Here is a 17,644-nt window from a genome sequence, read left to right as displayed (position 1 = left end):
AGGGAATGTAGGATCAGGTTTTTGGCCAGATAAAATGGATAAAGTACTTTTCTTCTCTTCTCCCTACTCCCCCCCCCCCCCCCATATGTAGCTGTGTATTAGGGCACATTTAATTTGATCTATCCCACATATCATTATCATCATCACTATTATTATTCTCACTCTCCAAAATTAAATAAGTACATAGATATAGTATTTTTTTGTTACTTAAAGCTCATCGAAGTTGCATAGTTAGAATGTTCCTAATCAACCAGTTCATGTGGATTTGGGAGAATCCATTTGTGGAAGCACTGAAATCTACTCTATTAGATTTGTCCTGGTGAAATTAATTTTAAAACAACATTTTTAAAGGGCATAGAATATGCCATATGTCTTGTTCACCACTATTACGTATTGAAAATAACTTTGGAAAGAATAATTCTCTGAAAGAATGATAGAAAAGCAGCAAGGGATCGTAAAGATCTTCCAGTTGAACCTTCCCATTATACAGATAAGAAAGTTGAGACCAAAAGAATCAAAATGATGATTCAATATAACAAAGTCTCCTGACTTCCACTCTGACACCTCTTTCTAAGCATTGTATCCTGGCAGTCAGTAGACCATAACGGTGAAGATCCAGGCACATCCCGGGTTCAAATCCTGGCTCCTCCACTTAACCAGTGTTGTTAGTAAACATGCCTCAGTTTTGGCCTAAACTTCCCCATCTTTAAATAATTATAACAACCAATAATAATTAATAATAGATATAATAGTATCTACTAAGTAAGTTTGTTCAAGGGTTAAATGAGCTATTATATGCAAAGTGCTCATCACAGTGTGGGCACTTAAAAAGCACTATGTGAATGTTAGCTGATGTTATTACTGTCTTTCATAAACATTTCCAAGTACAGTTTCAGGGAAAAAGAAAAAACAGCTGAAGTGCCCTCTTTGAAACCTGAGCCCATTTCTACATAATAATCATGGATGGCTCTGAACACAGAAGTCAGTAATCACTAGGTCCCTCACAGATTTACCAAGGACCGATCATGTCACACCAACTTTCATCCTTTCTTCCTTTTGTTTCTTTCGTTTCTTTCCCTTCCTTTCTCTCTCTGTGTTAGGGCAATGGTGCATTTGAAGAGGCCTCCCTGGTCCTTTCTTTAACTGGGACTAGTGACGGCCTTGTCAGAGATGTGGAAGGGACAGAAGACAGTCAGGTAGAATAGAGAATTAGTAACTGGTGAAGCAGCTCTGCTTAAATGTGCAGGTGGATGAATCAAAGTCAGTAAGTCCTCAGCCCTGTTCTGGGTCACACATTTATTAATAACTTAAATGAAGCTATTGCAGGCCTGCTTATTCACTTGGCAAATTGGGGCAGATATATAAGTAGAAGAATTAAATTTGGATTGATAAAGTCGATGACTAAGGTCCCTTTTAACTCTGATAGTTTGCTATATTGTTTTAACCAGGGGTCCTCAACTTTTTAAACAGAGGGCCAGTTCACTGTCCCTCAGACATTCCACACATGTGCACTGCGGGCCCGGGACCAGTCGGCTGCTAAGCAGGACAGGCAGCGGCGGCAAAAACACCCGGCGGGCCGCATGTGGCCCGCGGGCCGTAGTTTGAGGACCTCTGGTTGAACAATTGAATAGAATGACCAGTGTTCGAAGATTAAATTTGAAACGCCAAGGAAAACTTTATAAAAGAATTCCCCCAGTAAAGATCCCTATCCATTGGGGCTGACCTCTCTCTGTTTCTGCAATACCTTCTAGCATTTGAAAGCTATATGATGACACTATGCCCAGTAGTAATGACTCCAAATAATATAGCGTTGGACATTAGATGTGGAAAACTTCAGCTCCCTTAATTCTGTGCAGATTTCTTAGAAATAAATCACCTCAATTTTCATTAGTATCATAAATGGATCCAGCCAGCTACACAGAGAGTAGCTATGTCCCAACGACCGCATTAGCGTTAGCGCTCTGTTCCCTTTCGGCAGTGGATTTCCTTTATTTCCACTTGTGCTGTGGTGTCTGAATTGAGATTCCCCCCGGAGCTCCTCTTTTTTATCACTTAGGTAGCAAGCATACAGCTCTTCCCTCTGTTATCTCTGACCTGCTGTGATGTCAGCTGACCTGGGTGGATTAATTTTTAATAGAGATACACGGGATACTTATGTCCAGAGTTCTTTGTGACAAGACACATGGCTGAAATAAAAACCACTGCCCCTGGGGAATTCTGGTCTGGGTAGGAAAACACATTTATTTATTTTATGTGGTCCTTCAGGAGGAACATCCAGTTTGAAGCCTGAAAACTTTTCTGTTTTCTCTTTGAACAATTTTCTTGCAATATTTCTTACAATATCTTTGTCTGTTTTATTGCTCTAAAGTTACTGGTTAAGATGCAAAACATTTCCCAAACCAGCAGTGGGAAATCCTCAGGACCGACTCTATCATGTGCCACACTGTTCTGGTTTTTTTCTTTCTCATTTTTGTATTTAAGTGCCAACGATCAAAACATGAGATAGCCTTGTATTTTGAGATCATTTCAAAATAAAACAGGAACAGTTGGTTTTATAGATTCTTCAGTTGTATTGAACATATTATATATTACATGTACTTGTATAACTCTTTTGAATAGGAGCCTTAAATTATAAGACTGTATAGAATAAAAGTAAAGAGAGAAAAAGGAGAAATCATATAAACATAGGTGAGAAACTTCATCTCTGTGCTACATGCAGACGAATGATTAAAAATCCCTTTTTTATTCTGTTAAGGATAAAACTCATAATGGTTTTCCATTTCTCATTTTGAAATAAGTGAATTCATCCACCCTAACTGTATGCTTTAAGAGAAAATGCATTCCATAAGCTAGAATTTCTTAGGCTGTGTATTTCATATATACCACTGGCGGCATTAAGAAAATGACACATTTGGTTTTCTTATTAGTGAAGTGGTTGGTCAAGAATGGAGCCACAGCCCTGGCCAGTTTGGCTCAGTGCATAGAGCATCGGTCTGTGGACCAAAGGGTCCCAGTTTCAATTCTGGTCAAGGGCACGTACCTCAGTTGCAGGCTCCTTCCCGACCCAGACCCTGGTCAGGGCTCATGCAGGAGGCAACAGGTCGATGTGTTTCTCTCACATCATTGTTTCTCTCTGTCTTTTCCTCTCTCTCCTACTCTCCCTAAAAATCAATAAAAAAAATGTCCTCGGGTGAGGATAAACAAACTAACTAAATAAATAAATAAGATAAAACACTAACTAATTAAAAAAAATAAAAAGAGCCCTGGAAATATTGGGAAAGCACTTAAAAAAAAAAAAAAGAATGGCGCCACAAAACTCAGCCGTGCTAACTAAAAGGAAATAAGATATGTGGCTCCGTGTGAGCCACAAAGCATCAAATAAGCATAATTGCGTTCCAGGATTAGTATTTTATAGTTAATTCAGCATCACAATATATCTCTTACTGGAGCCATGTTTGGTTAATGGTTACACATACTCTTTTTGCAAACAGAGACTGCATAGCTGAAAACTTAAATCAAAAATTAGCTGTAACATTTTTTAAGAGATACTCTGCTAAGATTCAGACAATTTAAACAGCTTCGGGATCTTAGCCTTTTCAAACTAAGTGTTGCCGAGTAGAAATGTCCAACCCGCCAGCACACCCCTATGCCAATATCAACATCAGACTTTGTCACCACCCTCTGTCCCGCCACACCACCTCGCCCTCCCCCCTGGCTGTTTTGCTCCTTGGCCTCTCTGAAGTGAGGTTATTGCCTGCTGTGTTGCTGTTCAAGCCATCTTAACCCTTTTCCTTTCCCGGCTCCATCGATTTTCGTCCTTGCAGAAAATGACTGCTGTTTTATGACCTATCCTGAAATAAAAGATGCAATCTGGTCAGCTTAATAGTTCCATTTTCCTTAACACTACATTTTTATTATTTTTTAGGGATTACTTTCCACTCTCCTCCTCCCCCTCTGACCTCTCAATCCATTTTTTACTTTTACGTTGGCAGTTCTGAGCTTCTCCTGTCTGAGCCCCGCCACTGGGGAGGAGCTGGCTGATAGCTTTAGTACAAATGATGAAACAGCGCCTGTGCGTCTCCAGCTTCAGCCAAGTAAATGTACCAACAGATTCTCTGCCACCTTTGAGACTCACTAGGCAAGAGTCTGTCTTCAACACTTTTCATTTTTTCCCAAATATGTATATTATCATCTGAGTTCCCAGATAAGTTGGGTCTCTTTAAATCTTGAGAAAACTAGGGACCTCATTCCACATGAGGGTAATTTTTTTTTCATTAATGTGCTTATCTCTCCTACGACACAGTGGGGTCTTCAACAGTTTCATACAGTCATCCTTGTTATTGCAGCACCTGGCACGTTCTAAATTAAAGCACTGTCCTAGAGTCAGGAGATTTAGTTTCTAGTCCTAGCTGTTGTCATTGATTAGGTATTTGCTCTTAACCTCTTTGGGTTTCAGTTTCCTTATCTGTAATCTGTTGGGTTGAATCAGTGGTTCTCAAAACTGACTGCATTTGGTATCACTTGTGCAGCTTTTAAAAGTCTGTGTGTGTGTGTGTGTGTGTGTGTGTGTGTGTGTGTGTGTGGTCTACATATCTGGGCCCTCATCTAAAAATTCTGTTTAATTGTATGATGTGAGGACCTGTACGTTGGGAGTTACTTCTTTCTCCTTGTGTGCCCCTAACGTGCAGCCAGGTTGAATAATCACTAGAGTAGATATGTATGAAGTTTCAGCGAGCTGTAATGTTCTATGATTATAATATCTTTTAAAATAAAATACTGAGTAGCACTTGTTGAAGATAACTTTGTAGATGTTATAAATACTTTGATAGCTGAAGGAGCAATTGTTCCATGATTCAGACTGTGGGAATCCATTCTGTGCCAGAATCTAAAATCATGGCCAAATCTTAGCCTCGTGTAAATCACAGTGATCCACAAGTGCATTTAAAGCATAACTTTTTTTAATGCCTAGAGTATTAGAAATGAAATATCCTACATCATCTGAGACCTATCTTTAAAATATGTTAGATAGGATTTTTTTAATAAGGAAAGGAATATATTGAGGTGGATCTTGCAGTGAGTACTATTCACTCCCAAAATCATAAATCAGGATTTTTGTACTGAGTATGTCTTTTCCTTAAAGATCATCTAAGATAATTTGTACAGATTTGTCCTTTATAAGGCGTTCTTCTTTTGTCTCCTTTTTTTTTTATTAATTTGTATATCCTACTTTAACTGTATTCTTGAGCGGCTTCTGAAATTTCAACTGAAAAGCATGCATCTTAAACATGCTAACTCTAACCACTAAGCAGAAGCGCACGAAACAGCTTACCTAAACCTCAGTGGAAGGCACAAGCTCTTAAATCATGGGCTCACTCACAATTACTGTGATGCCTTAGCTGGAGTTCTGTACATTAATGAAAGATGGGTAGCCAAGATGCCAAGTATCTTCCTCCCTGACACATTTCTTTTCCATATGAAAGTGTGGAAAGTTCCCGCCAGTGACCTGCAGCTGGGAGTCGGGACAGACACCATTGCTCCTTCAAGGCTGTTCCTAAGGGCAGCCCTAGCAAGTTCTCTTTTGAAAGCAAGTGAGGATGGAGATAGAAGGCAGATGATGGCTCTCAGACAATTTGGTGATTCTGGTTGGGACATAGTGTCTCTAGTCAGAACCTTAAATCTAAAATGAGAAACCATTCTGTGCCTCTTAAATTCATTGCCTCCTAATGCTTTCAGAAAACTTGCCAAACAGTTGTGCTTTAAAGAACAATTTTGGCCCAGCCGGCATGGCTCAGTGATTGAGTGTCGACCTATGAACCCGGAGGTCATGGTTCGATTCCCGGTCAGGGCACATGCCTGGGTTGTGGGCTTGATCCCCCTGGGGGGGGGGGGGGGGGCGCAGGAGGCAGCTGATCGATGACTCTCTCTCATCATTGATGTTTCTATATCTCTCCCTCTCTCTTACTCTCTGAAATCAATATATATATGTGGTGGTTTTTTTTAGAATGATTTTGACCTCTTAACCCTCATTATTTTCCAGATCCCATGCCTCCTTTGTCCTCATGGCAGCAGGAGAACGGGGACTCTGACGATGCGCCCCTCTCCCCACCAGCAGGGCATCTCATTCGTCAGCTTCTGGACGAAGATAGCGACCCCATGATCTCTCCTCGGTTCTACTCGTATGGACAGAGTAGGCAATACCTGGATGACACAGAAGTGCCTCCTTCTCCCCCAAATTCCCACTCTTTCATGAGGTAGGTTTCTTTTTGTTGATCAGCAAATGCATCATCATTAGGATAGTCATGGCCGATGGGCAGTAATTTTTCTTAATTAAGTTGTAAGTCTGTGAAGGAATATATTTAAAATTCTCCCTCCTGGGACACAGGCTTCATCGTAGTTTCTCAGTTGAACTGTGGCCCAACTGCAACATCACATACTGAATTTGCGTTGGCACCTCCTTTCCAAAGCTCTCTCAAATTTAACTTTGAAGCCTCAGCAGACATTTCCATCCTAACTTTGCTAATTATAAATGTGAGCTAGAGGAAATTAGACCCATTTAATAGGTGGGACATATAGAGCCCAAAGTCACAAAATAAATTAGTAGTCCAGTTTATTTTACTGGAGAGCATGAAGACCATTCACACCCTCCCCACCCATGCCTCCTCCTCATCCCCCAGCTCTTCCCAGCAGGCAGTGACTCACTGCTGGGGAGCTGACTCAAGGTTTCCCCTCACAGGCAACGGAGCTGCTCTCTGGGGTCCTACGATGACGAACACGAGGACCTGACACCTGCCCAGCTCACACGAAGGATTCAGAGCCTTAAAAAGAAGATCCGGAAGTTTGAGGACAGATTCGAAGAAGAGAGGAAGTACAGAGTAAGTGCCTCCTCTCTCTGATGTGACATGCCATCATGTCAGCAATGCAGAGAAATGGTAAAGGTTAAGCAAGATATCTAGGGAGTCTCAAAGCAAAAAGGCAATAAAGACTGGGTAGTGAACTCTCATACACCTCAAACATCATGTACCAGCATTTTCCTCGCACAAATGTATTCTTATAAACTAGAGGCCCAGTGCATGAAAATTCGTGCACTCAGGGGTGTCCCTCAGCCTGGCCTGCTCCCTCTTGCAGTTCAGGACCCCTCGGGAGATATCCACCTTCCAGTTTAGGCCTGCTCCCCAGGGGATTGGGCCTAAGCTGGCAATCAGACATCCCTCTGGCAGCCTGGGAGTCCTCGGGGGATGTCCACCTTCCAGTTTAGGCCTGCTCCCCAGGGGATTGGGCCTAAGCTGGCAATCAGACATCCCTCTGGCAGCCTGGGAGTCCTCGGGGGATGTCCGACTGATGGCTTAGGCCCGCTTCCCTTGGGGAGCAGGCCTAAGCCATCAGTTGGACATCCTTAGTGCTGCCACAGAGGCGGGAGAGGCTCCTGCCACCACCACTGCACTCGCAGTTGTCAGCCCAGCTTATGGCTTAGCAGAGCTCCCCCTGTGGAAGCACACTGACCACCAGGGGGCAGCTCCTGCGTTGAGCATCTGCCCCTTGGTGGTCAGTGTCATAGCGACCGGTCGTTCCACCATTAGGGTCAATTTGCATATTGCCCTTTTATTATATAGGATAACTTGAACACTTCAGTTTCCCATTCTGTAAACTTATCAGTGAGCCAGAATGGGATAATCATTAAATGATGTCTTTTGTTTGGCTACAACTTAATTCAAGATTATCTTCTAAAATTTCATTAGTACTGACCTCATTCTACTCTCAGCTCTTTCCTTGGTATTTCCCACAAGAAGAGCAAAAAGGCATTTTTCAAGGTGGTTGCAGAGTAAAATATCAGACACTCCTCTGCTTTCTATTCTGTTAGCCTGACAGGTTGAACCCTACAAGTAATGGATACAAGGCCATCCATGGCCTTATACAAGTTCGTAACCATAAAAATTCAGCATTTGCCTTTAAGGAATTCTTTAAAAGCATCAGAAATAACCAGATGTAAAGAAGGATGCTGGAATTAAACTTGTGAAGTTTGCCCTGATTGGTCCTGGTTAATTTCTTATTCCAATGAGACTCATGTTTCCTTCCTTCTTAACACAAACTGATCATCAAATGCTTCTTTTTCCTGCTCCAATTCCAAGACATTCACTATAATTTTCCTTTTCTCAGCCCTCCCACAGCGACAAAGCAGCCAATCCTGAGGTTCTGAAGTGGACAAACGACCTTGCCAAATTCCGGAAACAACTAAAAGGTAGGTAAAGCTCTAGACCTATGGCGTGGTTTCTAATAAACAAGCCAGGTACATTGTCCTGACCGGTTTGTCTCAGTGGATAGAGCGTTGGCCTGCGGATTGAAGGGTCCCAGGTTCGATTCTGGTCAAGGGCATGTACCTTGGTTGCGGGCACATCCCCAGTGGGAGGTGTGCAGGAGGCAGCTGATCGATGTTTCTCTCTCATCGATGTTTCTAACTCTCTATCCCTCTCTCTTCCTCTCTGTAAAAAAAAAAAAAAAAAAAATAGGTACAGAATCTCATGCCTAGTGCCGCTGCTAAAATATGCCAGAAAGAGACCTAGCTTGTTTGGCTCAGTGGATAGAGCATCAGCCTGTGGACTGAAAGATCCCAGGTTATATTGCAGTCAAGGGCACATGCCTGGGTTGCAGGCTCTATCCTTAGTAGGAAACGTGCATGTTGAGTGTGTTTTCCCTCCACGTCCTGCATGGTTCAGGGTTCAGGATCTGAAAGCGGAGCCGCACACAAATGAAAGAAAAGAGACAAGAGACATGAGATAATCCAACTCAAGGAGAAGGACTTCCACTGGTGCTAAGGCCTCACAAAGCTTTTATTGATCTTGGGATAGCCCCTAGGTAGGGAATTTCCAGTAACACACAGACTAACTCATCAGCAGGCAATTTCCAGTAATAGGCAGACTATCTTATCAATAAGGATTTACATAAGTAATTAAATGAATTAAGGTGGGGAGGATTCTTCAGCTACCATTATCTAGATTAACTGGGTTTTGCACAGCTCCGACCTTTGCTAGGGCTTCAAAGGTCACCAGCTTTTGGGGTCTCTACGCTTCTCAGCTAGTGAAGACAATAAGTGGTCTCCACATGTGCAGGCTGCAACCCATCAATGATTCTCTCTCATCATTGATGTTTCTTTCTCTCTCTCCCTCTCCTTTCCTCTCTGAAATCAATAAAAATATATCTTAAAAAAATAATAAAATATGCCAGAAAGACAAGTTCCTTAAGGCTGCTTCCCAGTGCTCTCAGCAATTAGGGGACACATTCTCCATGGTCTTAATCACAAAATATCCCAGATTTCCTAAGATGCAAATTCTGTAGCATTTCTTCATTTTCCTAAATCGCTAATATAAAGATAATGGTTTCAATTCAATACTCATTAAGTACCTGTTTAATCTAAGGCTTTATTTGCTGTGGTATTAGAAGACGTAGACACAGAAATGAATATAAAAAGGACTTGGCCCCTGTCCCTCAAGGAGCTTGCTGTCTTTTAGGAGACAGACATATAAGCAACTAAATAGAATACAAAATAAAAAATAATTCCAAAATGAGGGACATGAGTCACACACAAAAAGTTGGCCAGCAGTTGGGCACTGGATCAGTACCAGTAAGTACCTGTAAACACGAAGGCAGTAAGTGTAGGAGAACACCTGCCACATTCTGAGAACAGTGAGCAGGTTGGTGTGGCTAAAGTACAGATATTCAATAAAAGACCTAGAGCTTTCTCAGGAATGAAGGTTAGGGAAACTGTTCAGATAGCCCAGGAAGACATTATCATTTTCTCAGGTTTTATATAATAACCTAGGTGTTTCAACTAATGTTATAATTATATACCTTCGTGGGGGGGCGGGGGCAGGGAGAGAGGCAGGGCTAAGTTGCTATTAACATCACAGACGTCAATTCTCATATATCTCTGCCCCCAAATTTTTTCAACTAGAGTCAAAACTAAAGATATCTGAAGAGGACCTAACCCCCAGGCTGCGGCAGCGAAGCAACACACTCCCCAGGAGTTTCGGTTCCCAACTTGAGAAAGAAGATGAGAAGAAGCAAGAGGTGGTAGATAAAGCAATCAAGCCCAACGTGGAAGCCACGCTGGACTCCATCCAGCGGAAGCTGCAGGAGAAGCGGGCAGAGAGCAGCCGTCCCGAGGACATTAAGGTGTGGTGATTCGGTGAAGGCCCCGAGCTAACTGCTCACCCTAAACAAGTGGTCGGCAAACTCATTAGTCAACAGAGCCAAATATCAACAGTACAACGATTGAAATTTCTTTTGAGAGCCAAATTTTTTAAACTTAAACTATATAGGTAGGTACATTGTTATTAACTTAATTAGGGTACACCTAAGGTTTAGGAAGAGCCACACTCAAGGGGCCAAAGAGCCGCATGTGGCTCGCGAGCCGCAGTTTGCCGACCACTGCCCTAAACCATGGTAGAAGCATAGGACATGCCACACAGATCCCAGTGGGAAGAGTGGTGGAGGGACACCTTTGGAAACCTCCCACAACCTCATCTTCCATGCTCTTAGATGTTGAGAGAAGCTGATGAAACAACTTCGAGTGCTTTAACTGTGGCTAATTTGGTTTTTGACTTCAAATTAAAAGCAGAAAACTCTACTGTACAGATTGCAGAATGAACTTATTTAGGTTCATACACAATTTGGTGACCCTTAGGTAGAAGAATTATTAGGAGCATTTAAGGCGTTAATCCTTTGGGACTATGGAATCTATCAGTGTAGACATCGCTTGGGCCATTAAGTGGAGCCTCGTGTGCCTCACAGCCTTGCTTGCCTCAGTACTCAACATGCCTTTGCTGCTACAAGGAAGTCGATGATGTTTCTGCTGTGCTATCATATTTCTAGCAAGAGGTCAGGAATAGCTCATTCCTAAGTGAGCTTGGATAGAGCGAGGAGGAGCTGTTGTGTGAGGATTCTTTTTAATCCTACTTTTTTTTATTGTTGAGCTGAAGAAGAAGAAAAACAAGAAGTTGGAATGTTCACAAATGTTTCCCCTTCTCATTGATCTCTCCTTGTGTTTGTACAGGACATGACCAAAGACCAGATTGCTAATGAGAAAGTGGCCCTGCAGAAAGCTCTGTTACATTATGAAAGCATTCATGGACGGCCGGTATGTGGATGCACTGACTTCTCTTTCTGAACGGGCTAAATCCTCTGGCTTTAGAAATGGATCTTCCATGTTTGGTATTTTGCAAATAATGAGGTTCCTTACTGTTTAGCAGATGACTCCGTTTTCACCGGAACCAAGCTTTCTGAAGGCTAAACCTGTGATAAGAGTTTCACTACCTTGTAGATGCTGAATTTAATGGAGTTCCGAAGAAAAATTAGTTTGCAACAAAAATTTAGTCCCTGGTGTCCTGCTTCAAGGGGCGACTGTGGGGAGGCGAGGGGGCTATGAATTGGTGCACAGAGCCCTGGGTGAGGAGGCTTCGCTGTCCCTACGTCTGCCTCCACGAGCTGATACTGGCTCCAGGCATTCTTATCCATAAATAAATGGGCTAAACTAGAATCATCTGCCCTCAGATTTGATCTCTCTGCGGAGCAGTTGCAACCAGTGTTTGTCCATGGAGAAGTTGCAGCTGCCACCCAGAACCACAAGTGTGAGGAGTCCAAAATATGGCTCTGCCTTTTCGTAACAAGGAGCATTTGAGGCAGTTCGTTACTCAGTGAGAGTTCATGTCATTCCTGGGAAGACAGGAGTGTGATAGGCTTCTCTCTTCCTTAGGGAACCTATAGTCAGCTGTCCATGTCAGTTACTCTTAGTAACCTGTTCAGAATGTTGTCAAGAACCCAGTAAAATCAACTCTTAAAAGCAGGTATAAAAAACATGAAGTTTATGTCTACAGAAGGATTTTTATATAGGCAAAAAGCATGCATCTCTTTTCCAGTTTCAGCATAGCTATATAATGGAGACAGTCTTTTCACCTGAGATAGGTTCTTTTAAATAAAGAAGCTTCCAGAATAATGCACTAGAGGTCTGAGGGCCGGGACTCTGGGTTTTGTGAAGCTAATCCTCAGCCAGTAGCACAAGACCTGCCACAGCGTATGCCCAATAAACTATCTGTAAAAAGCATCTTCCATGGTATTTTGGTTCTGAATTTATCAGGTTTAAGTTAAAAAAAGATGCTGGGGCTGATGGTGATTGATTTTGCTGGCCTGCCCTGCAGTGGAAAAACACTGGCGCTCTGGGATGACGGTCATGTTTCCAGCCAAGTTGTTTTGTTTTTTTTCAAGCCAAGTTTTGTTTTGGATTTTTAAAAGCATTGAACCAGGTAGTAAATGCACTGGAGCTCACATACCTTGTGAAACTTTGTCCTTCTCTACTGGAGTATCCAGAAACTGAACTGCCAACGGTAGGCTCAGAGCTTTGAGTGCCTCGTCATGGCCACCAGACAGTCCCTAGGCGAAGGAGGCAAGACTTGTGTGTTTTACTTCTTTTCATTGCATGGATTCATGTTACGACATTGATTAAAGGCTTCCTTGCCTGGGGCCCTGAGATCTCTCAGCTGCGTTCTAGACTTAACCTTAAGCCAGTTCAGGAGGTTGGGGTTGGGGGTGGGTGGACGAGGTACCTGTGGCTGAGTTGCTCTGAGTTTCGGCAGACATAGGTTCAGAACCCAGCCCTTGTCATAGAAGTACTCTGTGACTTCGGGCACGGAGGTAACTTCTCAGAGCCTCAGGGCTCTGTCGGTGTAATAGATGTCTGTCTTAGGTTGTCTGGAGACTAAGTGACCTTACAGGCACACACATTTACCTGTAGGGCGTCTGGCACTGAAGGAAGTTGGGCAGAGTGGCTCTGCTGGGGGGAGAGGGAATTGCCAAGTAAGTGATAGCTTTCACTTCTGTTACAATTACATGTTCCGCGCCCTGTGGCCTACTTCTTAGTGACTGAATCAGGAGAAAGAATGCACATTTTTAGCACTCTTATAATTAGCAATATGAAATACTAGTTTTTGGCCCTGTCTTTCTATTCCCCTTCCTTTCATCATTCTTTCTGATGAAGGAAGAACGCCTTTCCGGGTCAGATTCTAGCATCTCACGAGGCAGGGAACAGATGCTCTGGGAGTTTGTCACTTGTTCCTGGTGCAGGGTCAGGCTCTCTGCCTCGCTCTGGAACACGATGCTCCGACCTCAGGAAAGGCAGAGTCCATTTGATACCTGGCCAGTCCACAAATCAGAGTGAACTTTTCATTCTCAGACCCGTGGTGTTGCCATGGACCCTGGACTGTAAATAACATTTGGGCAACGCTCTTTAAAAAAAAAAATTAATAATACATGTACTCCCAGTGCTAAACTATCATTCCAAACTCTAGGATTTTTTAGAAAAGCTAGTGCTCCTAGTTCTTGGGTTTTGCTGAGTCTGCAGATTCTGATTTAAAGGGACACTAACTCCAAGTCACAGGCCAAAATAATTATCTGCCAATTCTATACATTTTAAAGAAGGCTGTTTGCTTTCACGGGGCACGCAATAGGCAGACTGACATGTAACAAACCACGCTCGTTTACACACTGACACATATTCCCCACAAATTATTATTAAAGTGGCCCTTCTCAGTATTGAAGGTTCTCAGGCGTAGACAATGTCACAGAGGGAAGCAGCACAGATGGCTGCAGCTCCCTGCTCTGCCTTATTCGTAGACCCCTGCTTGATGACAGGGGAGAGGGAGAGAACGGGTTGCTTGCTCAGAGCTCCTGGGTTCTTGAGTCTCTTCCTTATCAGTATATTTTAATCTTACATTTTAAAACCTTGGGACACCCAACATCATGTTCAAATTTAAATGCAAATTCTTTTTTTTTAATTTTTTTTTCTGTACATCAGATTATTTATTCACTTGATTCTTAGATTCACTTGTTGATAGATGCATATTTGTTGTTCATAATTTGTATCTTTACCTTTTTCTTCTTCTTCCTCTTCTTAAAGGATACCTTTCAGCATTTCATATAATACTGGTTTGGTGGTGATGAACTCCTTTCGCTTTTCCTTATCTGTGAAGCTCTTTATCTGACCTTCAATTCTGAATGATAGCTTTGCTGGGTAAAGTACTCTTGGTTGTAGGTTCTTGGTATTCATCACTTTGAATATTTCTTGCCACTCCCTTCTGGCCTGCAAAGTTTCTGTTGAGAAATCAGCTGACAGTCGTATGGGTATTCCCTTGTAGGTAACTGAGTTTCTTTCTCTTGCTGCTTTTAAGATTCTCTCTTTGTCTTTTGCTCTTGGCATTTTAATTATGATGTGTCTTGGTGTGGTCCTCTTTGGATTCCTTTTGTTTGGGGTTCTCTGCGCTTCCTGGACCTGTAAGTCTATTTCTTTCACCAGGTGGGGGAAGTTTTCTGCCATTATTTCTTCAAATAGGTTTTCAATATCTTGCTCTCTCTCATCTTCTGGCACCCCTATAATTCTGATGTTGGTACGCTTAAAGCTGTCCCAGAGGCTCCTTACACTATCTTCGTATTTTCGGATTCTTTTTTCATTTTGCTTTTCCGGTTGGGTGTTTTTTGCTTCTTCGCATTTCAAATCTTTGACTTGATTCTTGCGCTCCTCTGGTCTGCTGTTGGGTGTCTGTATAATATTCTTTATTTCAGTCAGTGTATGCTTAATTTCTAGTTGGTTCTTTATCACAACATCGAGGGTCTCATTAGATTTCTTGTAGATCTCATTAAGCTTATCGGCAGTTTCTAGAAAATTATTGAAAGACCTTAAAAGTGCGGTTTTGAGCTCTATATCCTCCATTTCTGTCATGTTTCTTTGTCTCCGCATTTTTTAATGCTTTCTTGGTGCACCCCCCTTGTGGTCTTTGTGCGCAGTCTTGTTGTAGTTAAGCCTTGATTGTTGTCGGTAATACTGGGGGTGATTTGACCTCCAGGCTAACTGGCTATGAGCTAAATGCAAATTCTAAAGCTATATATAAGTACTCTCCTTTGCTTTTTGGGATTATCTGATCGTTGCACAGTTAGCCTACTGTCTTTTACCTGATAATGAAGAAGAGAGAGTTGTCATTTTCCAATCCATGGGCCAAGAATTCAACAGTTATAGGAATCCAACTCGTGTCTTCGGCTAACAGTTTTATGACTCAGAAATACCCATCCACTCATTCAAAGGCCTATTCTTGGTCAGTAGGGAAATCCCTGATGACTGATGACTCAAGAATAAGAGTGTCAGCCTCCGAACGGTTTTCCCATGGCCCACTTCACATCCGCCTGTCCTTTCCTGACAGTCCAGCCAAAGCCCTGCTTTGTTTATCTGACTATTGGTTGGCTTTTGGCTCTGCTCACAAATCCAGCACGGACAATCGCATGTGACAGGTGAAAGCTATATTAACTTTTAGTATGAACAACCCTTTGGCTTCAGATATATACTCTGAAAATAATTCTGGTGTAATTCAAGTTGTATTTCTACTTTCTACACTCAAACTTAAAGATCCTTGATATTTTTTATGTTCAGATACTTTTATCAAATGCCAATGTTAAATTTGGTGGAGTCATGATGAGTTTCAACTTTCCATAGTCAAAAACTGAATTATATTAGATCATTTATAGGTGTTAGTTCCTGAGGGTCATTAATTTTAAACATGAGCAATTCATAGAAAATCTAAATGTAAACAGAATAAGCCAAAGAATTAAGTCAGTGAGCCTCTTCATCTAATCCAACTAGAAAATTTGGGTTTTGAACAAAGAATTGAAAAGAAATTGGTTTGGTGAAATTTGCTCTATCTGTCTGATTTTACCAGCTAAGTCTCATTCTGTAAATCAAAGATGTTTCTGCCAGCAGCTAGACCACAATGGGAAAGTGCTGGCTGCTTCTTTTTATTTGTATTGTGCCTTTTGGTAATTAAACCATCTATTGTTTATCTTGCACATTAGATCACACCACATCATGTGTTGACAGTGAAGATATGCCTTAACTTATCAGTAACACATTTAATGGATACATCTTGTATCAAAAAAACAAACAAACACGATTTCGTGTGGTCCAGTCCTAAATTTTGTCATCTTACAGGTGAAATTTGTACTAGTCATTCCGTTTCTGTTCTTCAGACTTACTTGTGGCTGTATTTAACTTTCCTTGAAGGATAACATAAATACAGAAAAGAGCCCAGATTATATGTCTTGATGTAAACAAATCCAGGTAACCAGCATCCAGATCAAGACACAATATGTTACCACCCCCCCATTAGCTCTCCCTGGTGTCCCTTCCCGCCCATAGCATGCCCTCCTGCCCCACCGAGGAAAACCACTCTCTTGACTTCTAACACTGTGTGTACAATGGAAATAAAATGCAGAAGACAAATAGCAATCTTGAAACAAAGATACTTCATCTCTCATCATTTAAGTAAACAGGGGAAATGCATGCATATCAATGAATTGGGTATACTAATTATGTTTGGAATATTTGTTCACTCATTCTGCAATATTTATAGACTATTTCTATTTTGTCATGCACTGAAATAGTTGCCAGGGACAGAAAACACAAGCTCCTGCTCTCAAGAGCTTATAGTCTAAAGAGGAAACAGAAATGTCAACAAACTATAGTTATTATCCTATATAGTAAAAGCCTAATATGCTAAGTGTCTGGTTGACCGGTCGGCCGTTCAACCAATCAAAACGTAGTATACTAATGATATGCTAAGGCCACTCAACTGCTTGCTATGATGCGCACTGACCACCAGGTGGCAGACAATCAACTGGTTGACCAGTCACCACTACGTGCACTGACCACTAGGGGACAGACAGTTGACCGGTCGACCAGTCGCTATGATGTGCACTGACCACCAGCGGGTAGACACTTCGACTGGTAGGTTAGCTTGCTGCTGGGTCCGGCCAATTGGAACTGAGTGAGACCAGCCCGACACGCCCTGGAGCCCTCCTGCAGTTCCCTCTCCCGCTGGCCAACCTCCCGCGTCTCTCCCCAGTCCCGATTGTGCACTAGTGGGGTCCCTCGGCCTGGCCTGCACCCTCTCGCAATCCAGGACCCCTCGGGGATGTCAGAGAGCCGGTTTTGGTCCAATCCTGCAGTCCAGGCCGAGGCCTCTAGTAGAGATAAAAATGTATCATCCATTGGGGCTGCTATAACAGATTACCATAGAACTGGGTGGCTTATACAGAACAGAAATTTATTTCTTGCCCTAACTAGTGTGGCTGAGTTGGTTGGACATCATCCTGTGCACCTGGGGTTTGCCAGTTTGATTCCAAGTCAGGGCACATGCCCAGGCATTCGGGCTCAATCCCCGTTGGGGGGGTGGGGGGGTGCAAGAGGCAGCCAATTAATGTTATACTCTCACATCGGTGTTTCTCTCTCTCCCTCTCTTTCTAAAAATCCATTTTAAAAACCTTTTAAAATGTTTATTTCTCACAATTCTGGAGGCTGGGAAATCCAAGATCAAAGTGTGAGCCGATTCAGTGTCTGTGAGCAGATTCGGTGTCTGGTGAGGGTCCTCTTTCAGTTTCATAGACGGCAGTCTTCTTGCTGTCCTCACATGGCAGAAGCGGGCAGGTACAGGGGAGCACTAGGGGACTCTTTATAAGGGCACTAATCCCACTCATGGTATCCCACCTCTCATTACCCAGTCACCTCTCAAAGGCCCCACCTCCAGCCCTAGTTGGTTTGGGTCAGTGGATAGAGCGT

General features: G+C 42.5%; 1 protein-coding gene across 6 annotated transcripts in view; it reads left to right on the top strand.

The window, feature by feature from the left end:
* The window catches only part of FAM13A (family with sequence similarity 13 member A), a 270,864-nt gene that overhangs the window by 238,681 nt on the left and 14,539 nt on the right, over positions 1 to 17,644 (top strand). For all 6 annotated transcript variants that reach the window (XM_014452073.2, XM_006084613.3, XM_014452072.2 and 3 more), the window contains 5 exons: positions 6,038 to 6,251; positions 6,734 to 6,872; positions 8,155 to 8,236; positions 9,947 to 10,167; positions 11,048 to 11,131. In XM_014452073.2, the coding sequence (XP_014307559.1) occupies positions 6,038 to 6,251; positions 6,734 to 6,872; positions 8,155 to 8,236; positions 9,947 to 10,167; positions 11,048 to 11,131 (740 nt within the window). The remainder of the gene's footprint in view (positions 1 to 6,037; positions 6,252 to 6,733; positions 6,873 to 8,154; positions 8,237 to 9,946; positions 10,168 to 11,047; positions 11,132 to 17,644) is intronic.

Source organism: Myotis lucifugus, unplaced genomic scaffold, assembly GCF_000147115.1.
Source record: "Myotis lucifugus unplaced genomic scaffold, Myoluc2.0 scaffold_12, whole genome shotgun sequence".
In the NCBI taxonomy this organism is placed as follows: domain Eukaryota; kingdom Metazoa; phylum Chordata; class Mammalia; order Chiroptera; family Vespertilionidae; genus Myotis; species Myotis lucifugus.
Note: the sequence above shows the minus strand (reverse complement) of the source record. Positions and strands in the feature narration are given on the sequence as shown.